This window comes from Leptosomus discolor, chromosome 11, assembly GCF_034619465.1.
Source record: "Leptosomus discolor isolate bLepDis1 chromosome 11, bLepDis1.hap2, whole genome shotgun sequence".
Lineage (NCBI taxonomy): Eukaryota > Metazoa > Chordata > Aves > Leptosomiformes > Leptosomidae > Leptosomus > Leptosomus discolor.
In genome coordinates this window covers 7,064,532-7,092,295 of record NC_141401.1, presented here as the reverse complement: position 1 = coordinate 7,092,295, position 27,764 = coordinate 7,064,532, and the positions used below count along the sequence as shown (strand labels likewise).

The 27,764-nt window shown below is 53.9% G+C and overlaps 1 protein-coding gene across 1 annotated transcript; it reads right to left on the bottom strand.

The window, feature by feature from the left end:
- Positions 1 to 378: 378 nt before the first annotated feature.
- RGMA (repulsive guidance molecule BMP co-receptor a) lies at positions 379 to 24,036 on the bottom strand. Its single transcript, XM_086471695.1, has 4 exons — positions 24,023 to 24,036; positions 16,804 to 16,919; positions 3,665 to 4,176; positions 379 to 1,080 (listed from the first exon to the last, which is right to left on the bottom strand). Exons 1-4 carry the CDS (start codon positions 24,034 to 24,036, stop codon positions 379 to 381), a joined length of 1,344 nt encoding a protein of 447 aa, XP_086327821.1.
- Positions 24,037 to 27,764: the final 3,728 nt, after the last annotated feature.

Here is a 27,764-nt window from a genome sequence, read left to right as displayed (position 1 = left end):
TCCAAAGACAAAGCCATGTTCACGCACGCCAACGTTACAGTCACCACGTGCATTTTTGGGACCTGGGGGAGCACTACAAGGATGTGGAGGCTCCTCGACACCCACGCTACTGGGAAGAGGAGGAGGAGAGGGGGAGGTGAGGAAGGTCCAGACAAGGTACAGTCCAGAAAAAACTCCTGACTGGTCCCATTGGCAGCACGTTCCTCCCAGGCAAGAGCTGGGAAGGTGGAGGACCTGGTGCCAGAGAGAGTGGCTGAGGTTTGAGGACAACCTATGTGGCTCTGATATCCAACCTCCTGTTGTCCAGCACCGCCATCTCATCCTTGGTTCCCTCCTGCTTGCCTTTCCCCGCTCTCCATGGTGCGAAGGAGCAAACCTCTACAACAACCACAACCAACACTGACTCAAACACAGCAGTGCTACCCAGAGGGTGGGGGGCATCCCTGAGGGAGCCCTGTTGCCTGGGGCCAGGTCCCGTGTCCTTTCATAGAGGTGCAGCTTGTCTTTGTTGGAGTGAAGCATCTTCACATCCTCAAAGGCATAGTAAGCAGCCAGCATGAAGTTGACATCCCCCGTGGTGAGGAGGTCGAAGACGCAGGACTGGAAGTAGAGGTCCTCCACAGGCAGCTTTTCCCTGCACTTGGCCGTGGCCGTTTCGTACGTGAAGGCCTCAGGGGGGGCCGGCAGGCTGGGCCCCTTCCTGCGAGCACGACCCTCTGTCGCCTGAGCCGAGCGGATGGTCTGGAAGTCAATCTGCTGGTTGAGTGGACAACCGCGGAGGCACAGATAGAGGCCTTGACTGTCCCGGTCCTCCACGGCGTTGACCACTTCCTCCGGCATGCGCACGGCGAAGGTGAGGTATCGGCCCACCTGCCTCACCACGATGGTGGTGCCAATGTACTTTGCCTGGATCTCAATGTGTTGGCCTGACACCTTCTCAGTGATCTTCAGGCTGTTGGCTCCATGCTTGTCCCCACCGTTCTTGGAGCCATCGGCAAAGGCAGCGGGGAGCTCGTCCATCTCTGCCTGGTACACTTTCTGGTCCACACACTCCTGGAAGCTCTTGAAGATGATGGTGAGCTGTGGGGGAGGAAAGGAAGAACAGGGTTACAACCAGCGATGGCCACCTGAGAGCATACGGCCACCACCAGGAGCAGCACGGCAGGTGGAGGAGCTGTCTGCTCAACCTCGCTGGGAGCATAGCCTTCAGCTCATGGGCAGGTGCTCCATCCTATGAAGTTGCCTCAACTTCCAGACACCCAGACATGGCCATCCTGCTTCAGCACAGGGACGAGGACACTCTGTACGGAGTCCAGACCCAGAGGCTAGACTGAACGTACCACCTGGATCTGTGCTGTTATCTCCAGGCCCAACACAGGAGCTCCCTTGTAGCTGGAGCTGGGTGGAGTATCACTACTCACAGGCCTGCGGCAGCATGCCCGCACATGCAGTACTGTCTTGCCTCCAGGGCCTGGCAGACAGCAGAGGGGGATGAGCCCTGCTCTCTTAGAGGCAGTGGAGCTACTCCTCTGGCTCCCACGGCATTTACATCCCAAGGGCTGGATCTCTTCCTTTCCCTGGCCACTCAGAGACCAACAGAGCCTTCTCCTTTGGGCCCCAGAATGTGCCGTGCTCCACCTCAACCATGCAGACACACATGTGTTCAGCATGTTCCGAGTGGAAGTGCCCTTCCATGGGTGATATGGGTGCAGATGGGAGTCCAACACAGCTCCTCACCCTTTGGCTGAGTTCAAACACGGGTCCCTTGCTGGAGGGGACACAGCACTCGCTCTTCCCTTGCTGACCTGGCTTTTGGGTGAAGGCTTGATGAGGAGGAGGAAGAGTAGAGTTTGCATGGGAGGAAGAGTTTGCTCTTCCTCCCATGCAAACTCCATTTCCTCTTCCACCTCTTGCAGACTTGCTCTTCATCTTGCACCTCTTTCCATGAGGAAGGAGCAGTAAGTGGGAACTTCCCACTCTGTGGTCCCCATGAAAGTGTAGACTGAGACCTGGCCAGAGTGGGCAGGGCTGGAGGAGAGACAGCTCCAGCAGCTACAGGGCAGGTACACCCGAGGGCTGAGTATGAAGGGAAAAACTGAGGTTCCCCAAGGACTGGGCTGAGCGTGGTGGTGGCTCCCAGTGGTGCTGGTGAGCAGCCCAGAGCTGTCCAGAGCCCTGACAAAGTCCCTCTCTCCCACCCACTCCTCTACTGAGTGCTTAGACGCTCCTGGCCCCGTGGCAGCCCTGCTATCCCCTCCTCAGTCACATCACGAGGCACCACCATGCCCTGAGTTTCAGCCTGGATTACCCTTTGCATGGACCTCCTGCTACCTCCTCTGGGTCCAGCCCTGCCTCTGGCTGCAGGAAGAAGGATAGACCAGAGAATATCATGCAAAACACAGAGCCCTATGGACTGAGAGGCTCCCATCCTTTCCAACAGCACATGGTCCTCTAGCAATGAGCCAGCAATGCTTTCCACAGCTCACGCTGCAGACGTCATGACTAATCCCTCCTCACCACAAGCCCGTGAGGCAGATTACAGGTGAAAAGGTGCAATTAAGATGGTGAACCTGGGATCCAGCCTAGAAATCGCAGGTCCCTGGGGTCCTTAAGGACCACTTCCCACAAGCCAGACTTTGATGCAAGCTCCAGCAGGTTTTGACGTCTTTTGGTAGGTAAGGAGTTGAGACCATCATTAAGTATCTTTAAGGAGGTTTATTAGGGACAGGTCAAAACCAAAATGCCAACTCCAGCTCAGACTAAAAAGGTCACATCCAGAGCTGAGAAGCAGTCCTCGTTCTGCATGTGTTTCTCTCCTCTCCCCCCATGCAGGTAGGAGCAGAACTTCCAGACACAGCGGGACATCTTCCATAATCAAGAGGATGCCTCCTGCTGAGCCTCCCTTTTTTTGGCACAAAAAGTGGCCTGTTAGCTTTAGAGCTTGTGCACCACGAAGCAGTGTAACAGTTCATCAGCTCCAGGTCTCTCCCGAAGCTGAGGCCGTGCCACACAAATCCTGCTGTATCACAGCAGGATATTTTCACTTGTGTTTTCTCAGTGTTTGCCTTGTACCTTCAGGCTGTTTGTTTAGGCTGTCAAAGCACCTCCAGAACAGACTGTGCCCCGCAAAATGCCTTGATTTGGCTGCAAACCACAGACACAATTACAAGCCTGGGCAGAAGGGAAGGCAGTGTGAGGAGCTCAGCTTCCTCCAGGCTTTTCCCTGCAAGCTGGAGCCTCCCTGGAGGGCAGTCCTGGGTTTGCTTGGACCTTGCGTGTCCCCCAAAAAAGGTGCCACCATCATTCCTTGTCTGGCTGTTCACAGCAACCTGGAGGCCTCCAGGTGGGAGCCCTCTTAATTTGCAGTTCCCCAGTTTGGCCGTGATGGCTCTCTGAGCTGTAGCATCTCAGCCTGCTAACCATGATGTGGCTGGATGTGCTCAGGAAGAAACCACAGGCCATGTAAGCGAAGGTGGGGACAAAGGAAGGATGGGTGTCTGATATTTACGGACAAACGCTCAAATTCAGAGGAGCCCCCACTCAGTGTAACACCCCCCAAGGAGACGTGCAAATGGCGGAGGAAAGAGACAGTGGAAAGAAAGGCTGTTCAGAAGCACCTCTGCCCTTGCCCACCTCTGCTCACAGCGCCATGCCTGAGGCTCACCTTGCTGGTGGCAGTGGCCGCGGAGCCAGGCAGCACCGGCGTGTTGGTGACCTGGACGTTCAGGTAGTTATTGTCTATGAGCGGCCAAGCCCCTTGCACCTTGCAGGTTTGGAAAGTGTCTGTGAAAGTCCTGAGGTGGGGGTCCCCGAAGAGCCCGCAGTGGGTATAGTTGGGGGTGGCCGAGTGTCTGTGAAAGCTCTTCTCGTAGTGGCAGATTTCGGGGCTGTCGGAGCGCTCCTGGCTATCCCCGGGGGGCAATGTCCGGAGGCGGGGCTGGGACGTGGGGCCATCCTTGGAGCAGTTGTGTTGCACCATGAGATCGTCTATGCCATGCACGGCGGAGTGGTAGGCCAGGTCGCCCCTGCAGGTGCGGGCGGTGCGGCGGGTGCAGTGCGCGTAGGCACGCAGCGCTGTGCAAAATTCGGGCGCCTCCTCCGTGCCCAGGTGGTGGGAGCCTGACGTGGCCGCCCAGAACTCAGAGTTGCACTTGAGGATCTTGCATGGAGATGTCACTGCGGGAGGGAGGGGAGGAAAACACAAGGTGATCAATGCTTGCATTCCTGCGTGTGGGACATCCAACCCCACCCCCAGCAAGAGGTTGGTGTCCTCCTCCCTCATGTCCAAACTCATGACATTGCCTCTACCGCGTGATGGAGCCTCGCTCACCAGACGTGACCCTCTCACATGACCCAACTCTCATGCATCAAAGCCAAAGAAACCAACAGGCTCTGCCCCAATGTAAGCCAAGAAGGGAAAGAGCACCCAGCCTTAAGATTAATGCTCCTGGGAAAACCAGGGTGTGGAAGAATGGGGCATATTCATTAGCACGGATAAGGAAGGATCATTAATGTGGGGGAAGATGCAATGGGGTTTTTAATGACTTTTTAGGGTTTGACACTCACAGCTCTAGGGCGCATGAGTTCCTGTGCACTGTGTCCAGACCGAGCTCGATCAGGGCAAAAATCTGTCTGCCTTCCATTTCCTCCTCTGTGGGCATGGGGAAGCCCAGCCCCAGCATGACCGTTGTGCCCCAGACACACGCCAATGGGCAGAGGTTACAGGAGGATCTGTGCCGTGACCAACCCTGCAGCAGAGCCAGCGGCCACCCCACCATCCTTGGGGCTGCAGCCATGCTGGCGGCAGCGCTTGCATGTGTCCCCACGCCCCGGAAAGAAGCAGGAGCCAAAAAAAAACCTCTTTCTTGCCTGCTGTGTGCCTCTGCCCAGCCCCAGGAGCCCACCACGGCCCGCTGAGAAAGAACAAGAGGTGGAGGAGAAAAACCGGCACGGCAGGGTGCGGGGATGCCAGCTGAGCCCCCGCCTCCCCTTCACACCCGCCTTGCATTGCCCACGCAAAGGCAAAGCCAAAGGCAGAAGGGCCTTTGCCAGGCTCAGCCAGAGCCCCGGTGCTTGCTGGCAAGGCAGAGGAAGGCAAAGAAAACTCCGAGCCTGTTTTTTAACCCCCAACGTCTGCTCCCTGGGGCAGCGTGGCTTCCCTGGAGCAGCCTTGAAAGCAGCTGGGCGAAAAGCACATGGCCATCACCGACCATCGCACAGACACCGCTCTGCCCATGCTGGTTTGGAGCCTGGAGCGAACCCAGGCTCACGCCACTTAAAATTCATGGTGTCTTCCTTCCTCTCCTCTTAATTGACCCCCTCAGAGGGCTTGGAGACAGGATGGGCTCAAGCACAAAAGATAGCAGAAGGACGAGAAGAAAATGCCCCACCATTTCCAGATGCTTGTGTGGTGCCTCTTGCAAGCATACACGTATATTCCCGTCCTGGGGTTTGTTTAAAAGGAGGCTGGCAAGGCATCTGTGCCAAAACCTTTTCAGATTTTGTTTAAAAAGAAAGTTACAAAACCCAGTATTGTTTCAGGGAAAACAGTATGTTTTAGTTTTAAACATCACAGTGCTGGAAACCTAAACATAGTTGGTGCTGGAAAACCAGAAAGGGAGACCAAGGCTATAAAACACTAAGCAGTCCTGCTTTAAGTAACAGGCCTGTCTGCTCTCCTTTTCCAAGAAGAGAGTGAAGTGCAAATAGGAAATGGTGACAGGTTCCTCACAGTTTTAAAATTCATGTTTAATAAACTTAGATGCTAGCAACAGCACTGAGAACCCAGGAGCCTTCCTGGCAGCATCCCATTTAAACCTGCAGGAAACACTGCGGAAAGCCTTTAACTCATCATTATCCAGAGATGACTTGATAACAAGCTTTTGACCTGGGACATGGGCTCACGTTTCTGCTAAGCCTTCTGCATGCATCGGTCAAATTTAAAAATATTTATTATTTAATTTCCCTTTCTTTTCAGCCCCAAGAGCGTGGTTTTCCACCAAAGACACTGTGCTTATCAGTGGGCTTCCCATCACAGCCAGCTGGCTTGCAATGGAGTAGACTGCTCTGTGTTTCTCCTAGATGAGAGAGACGTGATGCAAATGATGTCTGGTTAGCAGCACACAGAAAAGCCCAGCTCCCCGCTGCTGCCTGCCTTGGCTCTGGAAGCTGTATGTTCAAACATGGCTGCTGCAACATGCTATAGCTAGCACAGCGCCTACACTCAGAGGGAGAAGGGATGGTATTTAACGCAGGTGATCACACACGGCAGGCAGAGCTGGAGTGACAGGAGGGAGTTTGCTGGAACGCGGAATGCAAGCAGAGGCATTTTGGGGTGAGACACTGGTGCGGGTGTGGGTTTATCAGGGTGGAAAATAAGGAAATTGCATCTCACTCCCTCTGATGAGAGACTGGGAGCACAGCTCTGCCCATCCCCCAGGACCCTCCTGGTAGGAGGAAAGAGTCAAAAAAGCACGCAGGAGTGTGACCAGTGCCACCGTTGCCAGTTATCCTAAACAGTTGCGGCATCAGGCAATTAAAATCACTGCTCTCCTAGTAGTTATGCTAATGTACATACAGCTTGTGGAAGCCTTGAGGTGGCAAGACTTGCCAGCACAGCCCCAGGAGGAGCTGGATGACATGGCCCTGGACATGCAGGACCCACACACCCCACTTCACCCGATGGCTCGGCAAGGCACCGGGACACACTGTGCAAAGCACCCCATCCAGCGAGCCGCTCGCAGAGCCCAGGCTGCAGCACTCGGGCTGCTCCAGCCCTTCAGCTGCTGCGCAGAGGGGACTTTTTTAGTAGGAATAAAGCCACAGCCTGTCGCTCTTTAAGGCCACGCTTCGCTCGCTTGGATCAGGAGATGCAGGTGTGAGCTGTGGCAGCCTGTGGACAGAGGAGGCTGCTGCAAAATAGCCCCCCGAAACACTCCGTGCCAAGCGCATCCCCGCGCCAAGCGTCCCTCGCTGCCCCACCGTCACGTATGACTTTATAAGGTACCAAGTTAAAAAAACCACCACAAAACCGAGGGCAGGGAAGCCCATCTCCTTCCTCCCTGGGCCTGAAGGGGGAGCGTTCTTCTTTAAGATGTTATCGCTCCGGTTTTGGCACCCATCCCCTTTTCGCTCTTTCGCTCAGGGCCCCATATAAGGCCAGATTTCCAAAGCCAGGTGCCGCAGCGGGTGTGCGAGCGAAGCCACGCACACTCCCCAGCCGCTCCCGCCTGGGCTTTCCCATAGGCATTTCTCCAACCCCACCGGTGGCCACCAGGTTTGGTAAACCCCTCGCGCTGCTGGGGAGGGACCACGGCCGATAAAGGCCGTGGAGGAGAGCGGACACGACCCGGCCCCCCTCCCGACAAGCACGCCTTGCCTCGTCCCCTCTGGCAGCAGCTTTGGCACAGCGGTGCAGGCTCATTTGTACCCGGGCCAAGAAACGATGTTTATTCAATTTCGCATAATCTATTTTCCATCGACTCACAATGGATCTGTTTTTCAACCACAGATGACTTAGCACAGAAACAAATCCCTCTCAAGCAGGAACCCAGCAAGGCTCTCTTAAAATCTGTCAGACAGCCCCGGGTCTGGGTGATGCCACCACCCCTGTCCATCACAAAGGGTCCCTCATCCCAGGGACGGGTGACTTCAACCCCTGGCAGCCCAGCCACCTCCCAACCTCCCCATCATCTTCTCCATTCAAGGCCTTGGTACCAGTCAACGGTATCTTGAAAGCAACTGTTCCGGAAAGTTTAAAGCCAGAAGAAATCATTAAATCACCTGGACTCAGACAGCACCCCCCACCCCAGGCACAGCCTGGTGCCCCACTTTTCTTCAGGTATACTTCCCATGAGGTCTGTGCAGTCTGAATGTCCACCCCTTTCCTTGGCAGGCTGTTTCAGGAGTTTACCACCTTTACAAAACACGGGGCTGAGTTCTAAGTGGATTTTATCTGACTTCGTTGCAACGACATAAAAAGAACCAGATTTTCTCCAAAGCAGTAAAAGGTCCGTTAGTAACCAGTACATTTTCCACAAAGATATTTACACACTGCAATCAAGTCACTTGTTAATCCTCTAGATAAGCGCAACGGTTTGCGCTTTTAAGTTCTCATGGAAGGTGTTTGCCCAGCCCCACCATCAGACCTCCCTCCAGCAGGGTTGTTTCCTGCAAAACCTACCACCCCGATGGGCAACACCGATGAGGGGAACACACTCTCTGCTCTCCCGAGGTCACCCCTTTCGCTGGGGCCTTGCACCACAGTGGGCACCGAGATGTGCTGTTGGGCCACGACCTTGTCCAGAGCTCCTGGTTTGCAACGCACGAGTCCTCCATCGGGCAAGCATCCCGTGGTCCACCAAACACACACTCAGGGGCCTGGGGTGCCACACGACCTGGGTCCCACTGCTCCGCTCTCATTGTCGGTACATTATATTACACACTGTTAAATTAAGTGTTCAAACATACTACACGCACACATCTAATTTTAACAGCCCTTTAATTATCAGTGCCCCCTATTTCCCCTTCAGCTGGTGTCAGGTTACCTGGATTTCATTTACCCAAATCACGCTCTTTCAGAAAACTAGCACAAAATTGACAATTCATCTGTTCTCCTGTAATTCCTCTAACAGAGAGAATTACTGGAAATTAATTTCAGTAAGCAAAAGCCAATTCTTTTAAGACTCTTGGGTGCCTGTTAACCAGACCTGTTAATTTTAAAGCATTCACTGCTAAGAGATGTTGTTTAATATCCTCTTGGTTACTAACGGGCTGGAAAGTATTTCATCACCCACATGTGATGCAAATACATCATCCCGCGTCTTTCCAAATATATGGATTGAAGTGTAGATGTGCAAGCCTCACACATGCAGTAAAAGGCTTTTTCGGAGAACACAGTAAAACGTAATTACCTTTGGCCTCGGATCTGAGCACCTAGACTTAGGCTCCTAAACACATATTTATTTAAGTAATCTAAATAAACATATTTATGCTGACACCTCAATAGGAAAGGCAAGATTCTCAGAGGTGCTAAATACCAGCACCATCTGCCAGCTTCAAGGACATGTGGGCCGCTCAGCTCCCGGGTGGATGGCAGTCACCACCAGCACCAAAATGACCCCAGAAGAGTTTAAAAAGAAAATCGTATTGCTCCTCAAAAAACTGACTGATGCGATCCCTTCCAGCAAGATTTTGGGAGTCCAAAGCAAAACCAGAGGGGATGAAAGACATCAGCCCTTTGCGTCCAGCCCCTCGTGCTGTCCCTGTCCCAGCGGGGAAGTCTAAACGAGCCACCCCACGTGCCAGCCATGCTGGTCCCACATCTTGATGCCCGTGTGGGCTGCAAGACTAGATAGAAGGAAGAAATTTTTTTATGATGAGGGTGGTGAAACACTTGGCCCAGGCTGCCCAGAGAGGTGGTGGATGAGCCATCCCTGGAAACATTCAAGGTCAGGTTAGACAGGGCTCTGAGCAACCCGATCCGGCTAAAGGTGTCCCTGCTCACTGCAAGAGGATCGGACTAGATGACCTTTAAAGGTTCTTTCCGACCCAAACTATTCTATGATTCTATTTTATGACACGCATCACCTGAGCCTCATCACTCCAGGGAGAGAACAAAGCCCATCGGTGCCATCCGCAGCCCTGATGGATGGATGGGGTGTCATGGGCAGCTCTCCTGCAGCCCCACAGGGCACCGTGGGGCCAAGAAGACCCAAGGGCCACCTGACCCAAGCTTCGTGAATGGATTTGTGCGCGATGGCAGCGCCGGGCTCTTCCAGCGACCTCCTTTGAACTGTTAATCAAGCACAATCTTGCAGAATAATAGCCTGGTTATTATTGCCTTGTTTGCATAACAAAGAGGCCCAATAAAACTGATTTGACTGTGCTCAGAGGGGGTGTGAAAGATCAGCCCTGAGAAAAGAGCTGCAGGAATGCAGCAAACTGCTCCAAAGCCTCAACCCAGGAAGAAAGACAATGCAATTTGCCATCAAGAAAAGCCCAATAGACCAATAAATTACCCATGTGCAAAGGGATTAGATCAGGTTTCAGTTGCACTGAAGTGGGGGGAGGACCGGGAGGAGGGAACTGAAGGAGAAAAATAAACCTGACTCTCTTAAAGAGCTGGAGCTCCTATTTTGCAAGGGCGTGCATGAGAAGGCTGGCTCGGAGGGGCCACCTTCCACACCGGAGCCTGGGTTTTGTGGAGTCTTCCAGTGGCAAGAGCAGCAGATACATTAAATCCAGGCAAAGGATGTACTGATAGTGACTCTACCTGATAGCACACCACAACCCATGCAGCTTTTTTTTTTAACCCAGTCCTTGCTCAAGAGGATGCTGGAGAAAGGCTTTCTCCAGTTCCTCCAAGTCAAAAGAGGGATGCAGAAGTAGTTTTCTTGTTTCAACCTATGTCAATCACTAAAGCATCTGGAGGACCTCTCGCAGCCAACTCCCTTCTGTCCTCAGCGCCGAGTTCACAGCCCCCCCATCTCTCCTCTCCAGGCGTCGTGGAGACACGGGGCAAGCACAGGCAGGCAAAAAGCAGAGTCAGTGTCTTCACCGGCTACGGCACGAACCGTTGGATGCTGCCGAAGGAGCCCTTGATCGTTCCTGTCACTTAGTCAGCCCTTTTGGCTCGGAGAGTCAGCTTACTGCTGACCCGGCATGCTTAGCGAGGCCGAATGCATCTCTTCCCCAGCCCCCCGCCCCTGCCAGCGCTGCTCCTCCAGGCTCACCTCGACATCCCCGTGCGGGGAGAGGGCATCAACCACGGAGCTGGCAGCTGGGGCCACGAGCGGCTGGTGATGCTGCTGAGAATTACTGCCAAATCTTGGGAAGCTGAGGAGGCAGGATGGGCTGAAAGGGGGGACCGGCATTTACAGCCAAAGCAGCAACAGAGTTGGAGACTTTGCTCTTAAAACTTCATCCTGGGATTCAGGCTTGAAAACGTGGAGTTTTCGCTTGCTTGGAGGAAGCAGCACTGATGGATGGTTCACAAGATACAGGTTTTGCTCCCCCACAAGCTGGTGGATGGAGGACGAGGAGCGAGGGAAGCCATCTCCCCTGATTCTTCATCTGCACAAGGGCACTAACGAAGCTGGCTCCCCGCCACGGCACGCCGCGGGCTGGAAAACCACACACCTGACTTTCCCAGCTGGGGAGCGCCCAGCCGCTTTCGCCAACAGCTCTCCATCTCCTTGAGGGGAGTGGTCCATTTTACAGATGAGAACAGCGAGGATGTGAAAGGTTTCATCCCAGATGAGCCCGGTGGGAAGAGAGGCGGATTCGCTCTCTTAGTCCCTGCATGAAGCATCACCCTCAGCTTCCTCCCCCAGCCAACATCACCCGTGTCCCCGTCCCTCTGAAGCAGCAGTACCTGGACAAGCCCACCTCCACCAGCCACCCCCACTGCCGAGTGTTTCAGGTTTCCAGCAGACATCACTCTCCCCACGCTGAAGCTCTTTTCCCAGGGTGCCTTTGAAGGCACGGCTGCCACCCACCAGCGCCCGGGGGGCCCCCCAGGTGTGGCAGCGGGTCCCTCGCCCTCCTCCCCCTCGCCCGGGCCGTGGCAGGGCTGGCAGGGAAACGCTTTCTGCTCACAGGTGTGGATTCCCTCTAGGAATAATCATCCCCACCGTACTCTTGTGAAATTTCAGCCCTTCAAACGCAGAGGTAAATGAGACACAAAACGAGGAGATGGAGAAAAGCCTGGAGCACATAAATCTGGATGAGGCAAATTTATACAATTAAACACACCTGCCAAAAAATTGCGGTATCTCAATCGGAGGCGTTGGTTTGCGCGCAGGGCGTGGGGTGGCAGCTGCCCGGCTGGCAGGCAGCAGCCCCACGAGTCCACCGAAAAGCCATGCGGGCACCCAACTGATGCTGGAGCTGCACCCGGGGACGCGGAGGATCTAGTGGGTACCCTCCTGCAGGTTGGGCTCCCACCCAGCACCAGACTCGCTCCCCATCACTTGTGCCCCATGGAAGCCACAATATCTGTTCCTCCTTCACAGCAACAAGCCTTCAGAGGTGGGTTTTTTTTTTAAAAAAAATGCATCTGATTGCAGACCTCCGCTGCGCTCAGGTTTTAATTTTAAGAGAAAAAACCCCAACTTTCTAACTGGAACCCACCCACCCACCCAGACTTGCTGCTCCCCACCTTTCCATCCCCAGCATAGTGACGCTCTCGCATCACAGTGGGCTGGCAAAGTTCAGAGCCAGGATCTGGCCCTAAAACGTCCTGCCACACGTCCTCATCATCTCAGAAAGAGATGGCTGGAGTGTGTCACAGAGCAAGAAAAAAAAAAAAAAGGTAGCTTGTCCGAAAACCAAAACGCCATAGATCATTACCAGGGCTTCAGGGACCAAAGTCAACAGCTGTCCAGGAAAGAGAGGAAACCGAGGGAGGAGAAAATACTTTAGGCTCAAGTGAAGCTTGCTCTCTGCCTGACCCATAAAAACCCCGTATATGAAGGGATAGCTCTGCTTGCTGGGAATTAAATGCTCAAACTCCCTTGGATGATCAAGCAGCGGAAAGTGGGACTCGACACCCTTCTGGTGCTCCACCCTGAAGGACCTACTGTTCTCAGATCTGCAGAGATGCCAGCCTCCAGCTGCCCCGCACACCACGGCCGGCTTGTTAGACAGAGTGGCTCAGTCTGTGCCTACGAGGGCTGCGTGTGTGTAGGAGCCAGCTTGTTCTCCGCAGTAAGAGCCCGATGACTTCATCAAGGGGATGGCATCTGGTTTTGCAGTTGGCCATAATTCAATTCTCCCCCTTGCTGCAGGAATTTCAGCTGGTGAAGCAGTGATTTACTCAGCCGGGCTGCACTTGAGTGCAAAGCAATCTTGAGGCCACAATCGAACGCCCTGTTATTTTGAGAGCTCACGGACAAGGGAATAAATATCCTCTTCTCTTCATCCCAGTAGCTGCCAAGTGCAGGGTACAAAGCTTTTTAAAGGCATTTAGAGGCTCTCCTCTTACAAGTGCGCTCCGTGTGCTGTGCATGGCCAGGCAGGGCCCTGCCTGCCCAGCTCGCTCCTGATCTGCAGCATCAAGACAGGATTCACCAGGACAGACAGAAGGCGGCCAGGGCACTCCCTCACCTGCCCCACCACAGCTGCATCTCTGAGGACCCCGCATCCTCCCCCAAAACCCTTCCCTGTCACCCCAGCACACGTCACTCCTGGCTTGCAGCAGCCCTGAATTCGCCCTGGCCCTCTCCAAACAACCTGGGACATCGATGTTCTTTTGGGCCTGGGTTCCCACACTCCCCCTTACTCCAAGTTCGGTGTCTGCTCCAAGAGGGAAAGCAAATCAAACCCATCTGGACGGACCAAACCCCCTCGTCTTTGACCTTCTTTGCTGTCCCACTAATGCTCATCCCTTGGGAGCTGCAGGGCTGGGCTGTGGGGTCCCCTGAAGGACTGATGGGCTGAGGAGGGGCTCGCTTGGGCCAGGCACCACCCTGCCAGAGCCTACGGTTGCTTTATGGGATGTGCCCATCAGGGAGCCAGATGAGAGACCGCAAAAATTGTCGCTGGGGCCTGATCCAGCACTGCAGCCCGGCTCTCCGAGGACAGCAGGTTGGTGCAAAGCCCAAGCAGAGCCCCCAGGTTAGGAAGTTTTTATGGCTGCCCAGCCCTGTGAGCACTTTCACGTGCACATCCGACTCTGCACAGCTGTTCGGGCCACAAAGAAGGAAACCTCAGCTGCTGCTGTGATAAACCCAAAGTCACTCTTAATAACCTCCCGTTCCCAGCAAGCAAGGCCTGCAAATTTCAGGATTTTCTATGGGAAAAAGCAACACATACACCCCATCTGCATTAAAAGTAAGTCACCTCCTTCCAGCCCCACAACAAGCCTTCGCAGAGAACTCCCTGTTCCAAGTACGAGAACAGCGAGCAACAGAACAGGGAAGCCAAAATATTTCCAGGTTTACGTTTGAATCCCTCCCTTCTTGTCTGCCCTGACAACATCCCGCACAGGCGCGTTCCTCCCCTGCCGCCACCTTCTCCAGCCCCCAGCCCCGCTCCCCGTTCGCAGCACTGGGGAGGTGTTGTTTTAACAGCCTCTAAGCCCCCCTTCTCAATTTCGGCTTAATGCTGCGATCACGTCCCTCCCTGCCGCTGAGACAAAAGCCATTTATCAACCGACCCGATACACCTCCAGTAGGGACGGATCCTTATCTGGATTCAGCTGCATTGCCCGGGTGGACCAAGGGCAGAAAATCCCAATTTTTTTTTTTGAAGGCAGGAGTGTATTACAGCCGAAACAGCAAAGCCGAAAACAAACTGGGAAAGCCAAAGCGAAGTGGAGCATGTGGGAGAGAGCAAAGCTTGACATGTGGGGCAAAACACCCAAGGCCACTTTTTGGAAGTACAAAAGGCTTTGAAAGAAAACTCAGCACAGACCATACTGGGAGGCACAAGCAGGGCTCAGCCAAGCACCCCGGGAAATCAGGGTCCCAGCCAGGAGGGGACAGCACCCGTGAGCATCTGACACTGGGACCTGGCACAAGCCCTGAGCAGGACTTGTGCCAGGGAAACCGTCAGCAGCGGCCTGCTCTGCCCGAACCTCCTTCCCCAGCTGCCCCACGCTCTGCCGTCACCCGGACCCACGCCGAGGGGACCCACACCGGTGCCCCCTGCCCAAGGGTGCTCGATGGCGGGGGCTGCTGCCCAGGAGGCTGCAGGGTGAAGCCGTTGGTGTGAGAACGGCACAAGCAGGAATCCAGCCCGGGGTGTGTGTGGAGGGGGGTGGTTTAAGGAAATAAATAAATAGGGCAGGACTCAGCGAGGCCCTGATCTGACACCCCGAGTCCTGCTTGCCCAGGGTCTCAGGAGGGGTGCAAAGCTTCCTCGGGGCTGGGAACCTGCTGGGAACCCACAAATTCCCAGGAAGCACAGGGAAAAAGGGGCAAAGGATATGCTAGGGAATAACACACCCCATCCCCCCCTTTTTCCTACCTTCCCACCCCAAAACGCTTTCAACAAAAGCCCCCGGCGTGCTCCCAGCCCTGCACATGGGGAGCACCGTCTCTGCCTGCACCCCGCTCCTGCGGGCTCCGGATCGCCTCGTTCTGCCAGTTCTTTGCACCTTATTTGACTGCTGAAGGGAGAATCAAACAAAGCAGCCAGCCAGATCTCCTATCAAGTTCTTTCTTGCACCGTAAATCTCACAGCCTCAACGCTTTGCAACTCAAACGCTCCGAAAAGGGCGTTAAGCAACACACACGGGAGCAGCTCCAGAGTTTGCAGGGGAAAGGAGAAAAAAAAAAAGAAAAAAAGAAAAACCAACAAAAAAGGGCGGGGGGGTTCAGCCTCCAGCCTGCTTGGGAAGTCTCCTCGGAGAAGTGGGGTCCGGAGGGACACCTCAGTGCTAAGGGCAGGGCTGAAAAGGCTCGCTTTCCTGCAATAGGGCTAAGAGGGCAAAGGGGGGAGGAAGGGCGTAAGGCAGTTATTTATTTATTTACTACATGTGTGTGCAAGACTGCTTCACCTACGGTTATGCAAAAGAAAGGCCGTGGTGATTTAAAGAATTAATAAATTAAAAAAGATCAGTTTTACTAAACTAAAAAGATAAACGGGGAGGTTCAAGCGTTAGGGGTTTTCTTTCTCCCTCCTGCTTTCTCTTTTTTTTCCCCCCACCCTTGCAAATGAAGAAAAAAAAAAAAAAAAAGGAGGTAAAGAAACTGGAGAGTTTTGGAAGGAACAAATCCGCCTCTGTGGACTGGGTTTCCCCTCCCCCAACAAAAACAAGCACTCAGGGCTTGAAGGAATTTGCAGGCAGAGATCTGCCAAAAACATTGTGAAAAACTATGGGGGATTCATTGGAAACAGATGGCGTTTTCAGCTGTAATTCTGAAATTCTCTCCTTTTCTGACACAATACAAACAAACTGGGGATGGGGAGGGGGGGGAGGCAGAGACCAGCCATAGGTGCGAGCGGCCGGGGGTGCGCGGGGAAGGGCTGGCCCGGGGGAGCCGATGCTTTGCGAGACCATTTGGTTGCCACCCCTCCCTCGGACAGCCCAACAGCTCCCAGCCCGGCCGGAGCAAGTTTTCCGACGAAATAAAGGTGCTGAACCCAAAAAAGAAACCCAGCCCGAGGCCGGGAAAGATGGGGGGGGGGGGGGAGGGTGTCAGCGGGGAGAAGGGGGAGCCCGCTCCGCGCCGCCCCCACACCCTCCGCCTGGCCCAGGTGAGCCCTGTGGCCGTGCACACCCCCTCCCCCCTTCAGCACCCCCCCACCTTCCCGAAATCACAAAGCAACGACCCCCAGCCCCCGTCTCCTTACCCCCTCCGCAACCGCTCGCCCCTTCTCGGGGGAGGCTCGGAGCGGGGACCCACCCCCCTGCACTCAAGGGCAGAAATTTGGCATCTGGGGTGTTCGCGGGGGTGGTGGGGGGGGTCCCCCCCTTCCTTTCAAGGCATAGAGCACACCCGGGAATGGGAGAACAACGTAACCTGCCCGGCGCTGTCAGAAACAACCCCCGGCTGCCTTCGCCGGGGATGGCTTTGATTCCATCTCCTTCCTTGGGGGATGAGGCAGCGGGGAGACAAAGAAGATGAGGGCAAGGAAAAACACCCACCGCAACTGCTTGGGGAAAAGGGAATTGGGGGGTGGGAGGGGGGCACACACCAAAACTGAGCCCCACTTGCTTATTTTAAACATGTGGCAAACTGCTGCAAAGAGAGGGAGAGAGAAAGAGGCCCAGAGACAGGGGGAACTGAGGAGGCTCTCCAAGGGCTGCGAGAAATGCAGGGGAAAATTCTTCACAATAAAGAGGCTGTTCCTTACCTGAAGGGAAGATGCAGAGAAAGACAGGGAGGATTTGGAAAAGTCCCAGGGCTGTGGATCCTGCCCCTCTCCCCATACCCATCCATCCAGCTCGAGCTTTAACCACTATCCTCTCCCTGGAAGAAGAGTTTAAAAAGGAAAAAAAAAAAAAAAAAAAAAAAAAAAAAGAAGGGAAGAGAGGAAGAGGGGGAAAAAAAAAAAAAAAGGGAAAAATAAATCAATCGAAAGAAAGAATTGGAAAAAAAAAATGAAATCAAAAGCCCCACATGGCTCCGCGGAGCGATGCAGGGACGGGCGGCCCCAGCTCCGGCGGCCTCCGCACTGAAAGATTACACAGACTTTTTCTCCTTCTCCTCCTCCTCCTCTCCTTCCCCTCCCATTACAAAACAGCCCAAACCATCAATCATCCCGGCTGCCTTCCAATCTCTGCATCCTCTCCCTGCGCCTCCTCCCGCCTCCCCGGCCATGCTCCTCCGGCGGCGTGGAAGGGGCGGGGGAACGGGCGCCGTGCACCGCACCATGGGAGGGAGCGGGGAAGGGGGGAGCGGGGGAGACCCAGCAAGGGGGTCGTTGCTGTGGGGCGAGCCACCAAACCCTCCCGTGCCCTGTGGGGAAGGGGGGCGGGGGGTGTCCCACGCAGAATGGGCTGCGATTTTGCCCCGTCTCCCCGCCGTCGTGCGTCGCAGCTCGGTTGCAATTTGGGAGAGGGGCTTCCTCCCACCCCATCGGGGTCTCAACAGCCAGCGCGCCCTCCCTGCCTCTATCCCATGAGCCTAAGAAAGGTGGATTTCCCCCAAATTAAGCGATTTGGGGCAAAGGAGCTGTTGTATAGCGGGGGGGGGGGGGGGGGGCTGGGGGTGGGACTGAAGCAGGGAGACCCTAGGCAGCTTGCGCAGGGGGGGCACTGTGAGAGCGGTGCTGCAGACCCCGGCCCGCTGGGGCATGGCCCCCTCCCCGGCCCAAGGAGCTCCTCCATGCCGCCCCAGCCCTGGCTGCACAGTAGGTGTGAGCATTTCACAACCTTTCCAGGTCGTTCACCCGCGCACCAGCACTGGCAGCGGTGAAGTAAGCCCAGATGACTCAGAAACAGCAAGTTTCATAGATCCTTATCGTTAGATTGACACTCCTCGGAAAGGGGGACTGAGGTTGGGGGTCCCCGAATCCAGCTCCAGCCCGCCGAGGAGCTCTTTCGGGACCTCCACCACAGCCTAGTCTGCACCACCACCCCACGTATAGATCTGGCTGTTCAGCTTTTGCTAGGGGAAAGCCTCACCATTTGTGTTGGTGCAGTTGCCCTGGGGGTCTCACTTCGTAAGCACCCCTTAGAGACCCTTTGGGCAGCTCCTGGGCAGAAGGCTGTCCTGGGAGCACCCTCCCTGCTCAGGGACCATATAGACGGAGCAGCAGCTCAAAGCACACAGGCATTTGCCTGCTGGGCTTCAAAATCCCGCTCTGTTGCACCTCCTGCGATGCCACATGAGCAGGTTGGATCTGCAGCCCCACCAACCCAGGGGTCTGCTCCACCCAGAAAAGGGCTAGGCCAGGAGGGAGGCATCCTCTTAACAGCCCACTTGGATCTCTTTAAAATTTCTCTTGAAGGGTGTTTTAGCCACAGTGAACTAAGACAACTTCACTTCTGAATGAGAGTGCCCAGGGGTGTAATACGCTTTAATTAATATGCTTTAACTTCCCTGTTTTAGATCATTAGCCCTCCTTTGATTGAATACCCCCTTGCCATCCTAATGTTTCATCTCCTTCCTCTTGGGGATCTTATACAAAGAATAAAGGATGCTGGTTGTTTTACACAACTCGTCTCCCAACTCTGTAAATGCCCTTTAACAATGGGTCTTTCCTCCTGTAGCTTGGTATAGGCCAGGGATGCTCCTTGACTTTGCTTCTAGTTGTCCTTGGAAATCCCTTTCTCTTCTGCCTCACAATCACCTTTAAGGATGCTTTTTGGAGTGATGATAGCTTAAAGGCTCCAAATGATCTCCTCCTGTTGTGGACTGAATCTGTGATTCAGCTACAACAAATATCCCATGGAAGGTGAGGTGAGGAAGAGGAGATGGAAGTAAATATCCAGGGATCTAACACCACCTATCTAGCTCTCCTTGGGGAATCTGAGTGTCCTTGCCTCCAAATGAAGGACGAGTTTCACTGGGGCTTTATCCAGGCTGCAACTGGAATTAAAATGCTGAAGCTCTTCCATCTGGGACCCAGATGGGATCCAAAAATCCTGGGGCCCTGCCTGCTTGACTGGAGATCTGTCTTGGTCCTGAACCTCCTACAGCTGCACTCAGATGATGTCCACTAAAGTCAGAAGGAGCTCTGTGTGCAGAAGAGCTGCCAGACCAGGCTGAGCTGGGCAGGAGATGAAAGCTGGCAGGCCGGATCCAGACCTGTAGCAAAGGCAGTGTGGGAGGAACGCCTACTCGAAGCACCTCTTTGTGGGGGATGTCAAACAGGGGCAAATATGTCCAAATCCTGCCAGCTGCTGCTACCACCCAAGAAGAAATGCCTGCTGATGGGATGTGTAGGCAGCTGGAGCTGGAAGGGGCCTGGGGGGCGGAGGGAGAGGGTCCATGAGCTGGGGAGAGCCCAGGCAGGGAGGAAAAATCCAGGGGATGGGGTTTCAGACTCCAAATCCCTTCCTCTTGCTTTCACCCTGTCCTCTTGCAATGCAACTTTTGCTTTTATTTCAATCTGAAAAACATCCCTTTCTGCTATTATCCCAGCTGATGACACATAGCATGATCTATTTATTTTTAACTCAAAAAACCCATCTGAATTACGAACTTTTAAAATCCAGCTGCTAAGTAGCTGCTGCGAAGCTGGTTTGATTGTTTGACCTAACGTGCCACTTTGGTATTGCCGTTTTGTGGCAAGCTGACGCATTGCAACAATAGACTGGAATCCAGTTTGAAGCATTATTTTTAAAATAAGACCCTTGTTGCAGCTTCTGTCTTTAGTGTAGGGCAAACTGTGCTGCCATAAAGCAATGGTCCGATGCCCCTGGCTCCAGTTTGTAAAAATTTCTCCTTCATTTTGCTCAGTTGCATCATGCATTGCAAATGGGATTGCTGTTTTTGGCACCGATCAAAGCAGCGGATTTCACTGGAGAAAACAACAGATGTGTCCAAACCGTAACGGCAGAGCAGGAAAAGGCCCCAAATAAGGTGTGTTTCTGAAATCCTGCTCCCCCTTCCACGTTTTTCAAATAACCTTCACCTTTAGCCAAATCAAAGACCTGGACTGTGCGAATTTCAGATCTCTGCCTTGCTTAATGGGGGTATCTAGGCTTGGAAATGTGGAGCGACTGTGTTTTTCCCAGCTTCTTTCCTTCTCGAAGCCCAGCCGGGGCTCTCTGTTTAGGCAGCGCCGAGCCCGATGCTCTTTGCAAACAGTATGTGGGAAACCACCCACCGCTAAAATGCAAACACCTCTGAGGCACAGCGGAGTTACGCTGTGCAGCGGCTCAGCTCCGGGGGCAAAGGCACCTCTGTGGTCACATACCTTCTGAGTTTGGTGTCATTACCGAGGGGTGACATGCAAATCACGGCTGGGCTTGGTCGATAGCATTCTCTGAGGTATTTGCAGGATGAGCAGGCAGATTCCCAGTTCCCAGGGAAAACTCAGCTGGGATCACTCCTCTGAACGTTACTTTTCTCTGCCCTGTGTCACACCGTGCATGGCTGTGGGCTTCAGTGGGGCCGAATGAATGTGTCTAATTTGAACCCTCAGGTTTACAGATGATACCACCCCTTACAGCTTTCCTAATGGAATTATTCACTACCTGTAATTATATGGCTAAAATAGTAAACATAGGTATTTCTGAGGACTGTAACTAGTAGGTAGAAGAACGGAGGTCAGGGCTCCTGGTCTGCTGCTGACTCTCCCATGAACTTTGTGCGTGGCCACTCTTCACGCAAGTATCTCTGCACAGCTTCAGCACGTGCCTCTGCCTGCTCTGCCTCAGGACAAGGCGTTCAACGAACGCTGCTTGTGGCCTGGCTGGGATAAACCATGATCACCTGTGCAAGAAGCTAACCCTGAAAGGTTCTGCCATGGTAATGTGTTTGGGGTGAGCAGCAAAAAGCAAATCGCTCCCTAAAGGAGGAAGAAAGGAAGTTTGGAGTGGAAAACCCCAAACTGTTGTCTGGGGAGGTTTGACAACTGATCCCCAAATGTTTGTGGAAGTAAAACCAAACACCTGTGCTCTGAACAGTTCCCTTACTAAAGAAAAAACCTCTGAACAAGAAGAAAAAACAAAAAAAGCCGCTTCATCTTTCTGCCGTAACAGCCACACCTCTGATGTTTGCAATGCTGGAAAACGCTGCAGTTCATTTTAAAAACCTTCCTTCTGCTTGTCATTCAATTTTTTTATCATTTTACAGTTTCCCTGGTTGACAGCACAAGCAAGACGCTCTCCCTGAGCTGTGCACCTCGAAGCTGCCAAATACACATCTAAAACCCCTTCCCTCCTAACCTGTTGCCTTGCAGTACAACCCCCGGTAGAGCAGCTGACAGGGAAAGTGTCCCCCCAAGGTCTCGTTAGTGCCCCACACTGAACTTTCCCAGTAACTGAACGGGGCAGGCAGAGGTCATGGCACAGAGACTGGGCTTTGAAGACCGACCCACTCCTGCGTAGCAAAATGCAGAGAAGAGTTTGCTGGTTTAGCTAATCCACCTCCCCACAGCTGCCCCTGGGAACACGAGACTCGCCAATCTGGCTGTGTAAAAAGAGGCCGGTGGGTTGAAGGTGGAATAAAACACAGCTTTGTAACACCAATAAATAAAACAGTAAGAATGCTTTGTTGACCGGCATCTTTGCATCCACAGATTAACAGCAGCCCCAACTGAAGTCGCTGTGAGTAGCCCTGCTGTGGGCTCTTCCTTCAAAACGCCTGCTCCAAGCTCACAGCCGTAAAAGTCACCTCTAAATGATCGCAACCAGCCAGGCTGGACAAGGGGAAGGGAAGATGGGTGGTGGAAAACTTCCAGTCTCACCCATGACAGCCAGCAAAACAAGCAGGGATATTTTCAGGCAAATAGAGTTCATCACATCAACTTTTTTTTTGACTGGTGGCATTCATTCGTGTTTCTCCCTTTCCCTTGCTTGCAAAGCCCTGTGGGGTGAGGCCTGACTCCTACACATGGGAGCGTGTAACCATCCCTTGTTCGGCAGTGTTTGGAGGGCTGGCTGGAATTCACCATCTGTATATTTAGTTCTCTGCAGGGAGCTGGTCTTCCTGGCCCAGGCTTCTCTTTGGGGTAAATATCAAGCAGTATCTCTTTAGTGTATCTTCTTCACATCTGGGCTCCTCTCAAAAAAAAAAAAAGAAAAAAAAAAAAGAAAAAAAAAGAAAAAAAAAAAGAGGGGCTGGGAGGTTCCCAAGAGTAAGTTCAAATGGCCAAATGTCAGCTCAGCAGAAAAGATGGATAAATCTGAACTGCCAAAAAATGAACAGCATAGAAGAATTGCAGAGAACTGGATGTTTATCAGCAGAGACATAAACCAGCCTGTATAATGGAATGGTCTTTCTCTGCTGTTTTTAAAAGCTACTGATAGCTTGAGAAAGTGCAAACTTAGCTCCCTAATTCACCCCCCTCTAACCAACAGGTCAGCTAAGGACATCTCCTGGATCTCATTTAAAGGTGGCAGATGGCGTCGAGTGTTTGCAAATCTACCTCTTCAGCCCTTTCAGAAAGGGGCGTTTGAAAGATCCTGTGGAAAAAGCTCTGCGAAACCCAACCACCTTTCCCAGGTCCCCTTCTGTCAATTCCTGACAGCAGTGGCCAGAAATACAACCCGCTGCAGGACACCCATCCTGTGCTCTCGGTCATGAAACACTAAGTGACAGTGTCATCAGCTGGTTTGAAACTTTTCCCTGAATAGCTGAGAAAGAGACATTCCTTCTTAGGGGGGGAAAAAACCCCAGACCCAAAACCCAAACAACTGTAATTCAGCACCCCTATAGGTACTTTGGCAAATGAAACAGAGGTTTTGTGGAAGGAGAGCAGCTTGGAGGTGGCACAGGGAGTCCTCCAGCTCACGGCTGGGCTGCGGCTGGGACTGGGACGGGATTGGGACTGGGGCTGGGACTGGGACTGGGACCGGGACTGGGACCGGCTGGGCTGGGCTGGGCTGGGGCCCCGCTGGGTGGTGCTGTTATCCCTGCGCCGTCTGCAAAAGTATCCAGTTTATAAAATAAATGCAATCCAACGCCGCCTTAAACCACATGACATAACAGCAGCTTGCGAGCTCCCATTAAAATCTCAATTTGGGGAAATTGATTCTACCTCTGAGCAATTGCGATGCAATTACTCCAACAGGCAGCAATCAAGAATCACATCAAAACAACACCAAACTTTCATCTCCTGCCTTGCAACCACACCACAACAAAAAGCACCTGTCTTGCAAACACAGCCCGGTTTCCTTCAATGTATGCAATATTTAGGAAGGGCAACGTGCAGGTCCCAAGAGTGGAAGCAAGCCTCGACAGGGGCTGCTCTGCCTGGTGCCTCTGAAGTGTCCTGACTGGGGGCAGTGTTCTGTCCGTCCCCCCCCCCCCCCCCCCGGCTGAGGTTAGGGGCTATTCGCGGACTCAGTTCATCAGCAGCAAAGCCTCCCCCGGCCAGACGTGCCCCGGCTGCCCATCCTCTCCCTGCGCACCGATGTGGCCGTCCCTGTCCATGTCCCACATCTGTCCAGCTGTCACCCACCCCCCCCCCCCACACACACCCCCCCGCTTCTTTCCCTCGGAGCTTTCCAGCCCCCCCCAGCGCTTTGCAATCCCGGGAGCGAAGGGAAAGCTCTGCAAACGGAGCGCTCCGCTCTGGACAGCCGCGGTCAGCCCCGGGATGAGCTATCCAGCGGGAAGGGCAGAATATTGGGGAGGATATTTTCCGTTCTCATCAGCGGTCTGCAAGGAATTAGTCGACTGACTTAGCCCAGCAGGGTGCATTTTTAGTGGCGACCATCAGAAGGGAGGATAAATGAGTAACCGCACGCTAGGATCAAGCCGGACAGAGGGAGCGAGCCGGGCGGAGGAAATGGGAAGAATCGAGGTTTCTTAGAAAAAAAAGGCTCGGGAGGGAGGAGGCAGCCGGGGACCGGGAGCAAGAGCCTCCACAGGTCCCGCGGAGGAAAAGGCCATGCAGGGAGCCGGGGGCAGCATGCGGCCGGGGGGGCCCCGCGCAGCCCCCCGCCCCCGCTTACCTTAGCGGCCGCATCAGCCTCTCCAGCCCGCCGCGGGGGTCGGTGCAGGGAGCGGCGGCTTTTGGGTTTGGTTTTTTGGTTTGGTTTGTTGTTGTTGGTTTTTTTTTTTTTTTTTCCCAGGAGGCGTAAATAAAACAAAAAATAAACCCAAATAAACCAAATGAAATGAAATGAAATAAAAATAAAATAAAATAAAATAAAATAAAATAAAATAAACCGGTAAAATCACCCGAGGGCTGAAGAGGCGGCGGCGGGGGGGCGGTGGAAGGGCAGCCGCAGGGCGCAGGCAGCCCCCCCTGCCCTGCGCAGGGCAGCCCCGGCGGGGAGCAGCGCGGCCTCGCTCAGCGGGACGCGGGGAGCCGCATCGCCCTCCCGGAGCATGTGAGAGGCACCGGAGGAGATAGAGCCAGATAGGGACGTCCCCTCCCTCCCTCCCTCCCTCCGTCTTTCCTTCCCTCCCTCCCTCCTTCCCTCCGCACACGCTGAGCAGCGTCGTTCGCATGCAGCGGTGGAGGGGGGGGGGGGGGGGGGGGGCAGGCGCAGCCCCTGGCCAGGCGGAGGGGGGGGGCTGGGGGGGAGGGGGTGTCCCCGCTGCAATCCCCACCCCACCCCCCCTCCCCAGCACCCCCTCTTGCTGTGCAGGCAGTCAGAGCTGGGGGGCTTGCGGGGTACAAGCCCTCCCGGAGGGGTGGGGATGCTCCACCTGCAGCGGGAGGGTATGGAGGGGAAGGGGGGGTTGGGGGGGGTACCCCCTCTGCAGCGACTTGGGCACGTATAGGTGCTGAGAGCGTCTTGATGGAGGACTGGGGTTGGGAGAGGGAAGAAGACCCAGGCAATGGGGAAGGGATGGAGACCCCAGGCTGCCCAAACAGCCCCTCGGTGCTACCCCCCTGCCCCTGCTGCCCCAGCACCCAGCAATGCCTGGAGTTGGGCAGTGTGGCAGCCCCCCTCCTCCAGCCTCCCCCCACCATCGGGGTGAGCACCCATCTCCCACAGAGGCCTGGGGGGACACTGATTTTGGCATGCATGGGTACCAGGGTGCCTGCTTTTCTGCCGGTGTGATGGGAAAGCTCTGGGTGTGAGGCTGTGCCAGCCAGAGTGTCAGACACACAATTAATTACTGCAGCCCCAGAGCCACAAATGCACTAAGTACGCTGTCGCTGTAGCCCGTGGATAATAGCAAGCCTTTGCAAAGTGTTTCTTTCTCCCTTTTTTTTTTTTTTTTTTTTTTCCAGTGCAGGAGACAACAATTGCAGAGAGCACACAGCAGCTCTCCGCTGCTTGATTAAGTCAGCAGCGAAGACAAAATGTGCCTGTACAGCTCAGGCTTAAGGAGGGATTTCAGTGCGTGTTAGGTACAAATTAGAAAATGGACGTGATTTAATCACAACAAATCTAAACAGCCGTGCTATGGAAACCCTGCCATCAAAGAGGTCTTTTTCTTAAATGTAGATATTACAGGTGTATACTCCTGACAAAGGAACAACGTGTTTGGGAATGAATTGTTAAAGCAAGAACAGAGAAAAGACTGTGGAAAGCCTGATGTATACCAGATAAGTTATCAGCTATAGAAGGAACAGCTTCCTTCCGTAATAATTATTTGCAAATCAGTTCACGATTCTGGATACCGTGGTGTCTGGATACTATAGTACAGACAGGGATGCTTCTGTCAGGCCTGGGACGATGCACAGACAGGAAACCAGGCACAAACCCTGCCTGGGAGAAGGTGAACGGCTTGTTCAGAGAAGCCCAAGTGAATGCAGCAGACAAAGAGGAGCGGGGGAGAAGTGATCGCAAGCCCAGGCCTTCCTGCAGGTGTGCACAGTGGGTCGGGCTCGAGTCCCAGGCCGTAAAAAACCGTACGCTGGAGCGTTACTAATCTGAGCACTTGGGGACCATGCCACCACTGTCTGGGGAGGGGGGGGTGGGGGTGGTGATTGCCACCACAAACATATCAGCTCTGGTCGTGCTGTGAAAGTGCTTCCTTGAGAAGACAAAGCACAAGAGAGAAGAAATGCTAATGCACAGGGCGCTGGGAGTGCCTTGGTAACAGCGGCAGAGCGTCGAGGCGGCAGCAGATTGGTGCTGAGCCTGGTTCCTGTTGGGAACCGGGAACCCCGGCGCAGGGAGGCTCCCAGCAAAGCACAGCCGCGCTCGCGGGAACTCTCAGAAGTCTCCGCCAGCCACTTCCCCCAGCTCTTATCAGCGCGCCGTTAATCTTTGACATCGCAACAGGAGTTGGCACCTTCAGTTCCAGGTGCAAGGTGCATGTCTTTGACCTTGCCATTTCCGCCATAAAGCGAGGTGCAGAGCGTCGGGGCAGGCGTAACGGCGCCCCTCCGCGGGCACCCTTCTGCGTGAGCTTCGCCCCTGGGGTGCGAGCAACACCCAGCTCACAGGGCACTAATGCAGAGGCAGCAGATAAGTAACTGCGGGTCGTGGGAGAAGAGGAGGACTCGATGGAAAATGGACTATTGGCCTTTTAGATAGGCTCCAAGAACAGTGGTGTAAATTTGCTCCTGGAGTGTAGAGTCCAGCAAGGTAAAAGTTAAGGAGAGAATATTCAGATTTCCCTTTTCTTTGCTTGTCCTGGGGTTCCCCAATTCAGTGCCTGTGACCAGTTTCACCTACTTATACTGAAGATGAATTTGCCCCTCTCCCTGCACAGGGACCTGCTTGGCTACAAAACAAAACAAATAGTACCAGCACACTTTGTCCTTCCAGAAATGATTAGGACAACACAACTGAGTAGGCAGTTGGAGGAGGAGCCTGGCCATGGGAGAAGAAGGATGGTAGTGCGAGATCCATCACCAGCAGGAAGGTGGCTGTCCTGAGGAGCAGGAGGGTTCAGGTGACCTGGGGAATGTTGATGGGTTGGGACATCACAAGGTTGAGATGCAGGGGCGATGGAGAGTATGAGACACATGAGCTTTACATTTGCCGTTTTCATCCATGCACAAGAGTCACCTAAATCCATTATTTTGCAGGCATTTTCGACGCTGCAGCCATCTTCCTTGACCTCTCAAAGATGTGGCTGATCCTGATCTCAAGATGAAAGATCGCCACCTCACGGGCCATGAACACCCATCCGTGAGATTAGGCTCTGAATTATTAATACAATCAATGACTACCTCTTTTCATCCTAGAAGAGGCACAAAGGAAAGCTACGGGGGGCCTGACAGGGAGGGAGGGAGGATTCTCGAGCAAGGAGGGAGAAGTCACCAGTAGAAACAGGTTTTCTTTGGGTAGAAGTGCCTCCTGTGTCTGTTTTATTTTGGAGGCAGGAACAATGGCACCATTCAGGAGGTGTTGACCCAGCTGCGTTGGTAGGGCTGATGGTGGCACTGAGAAACCCCCTGTGGGGACCGTGTGTTTGGGGAAGGACATCCTTCCTTCCAGCCCCTTTCCTGTATTCGGTGCATCGTGGGCTAAACCAAAATGGGGTCTCCAAGAGCCTAAACTGCAGAGCTAAAGCATGTGGAACCATTGAGGAGAGGAAGGGCTGGGGAGCAGCGAGATGTGTTTATCTTTCCAGTGCCACAAAGCTACTGACATCTACACTACGTTACCCACGCAAGGAGGAGAAACCTGAACCCCAGGCAGGTGACGAAGCCTGTGGTTTGTGGGGTGCATTTAGCTCTCTATGGGGTTTCTTCACCATGGGGAAGGACATGGATGTCTCCAGACTGAAGCCCAGCAGTGAACCAGTGAGGGATGGGCTGCAAGGCTTTGTGTTTGCTGC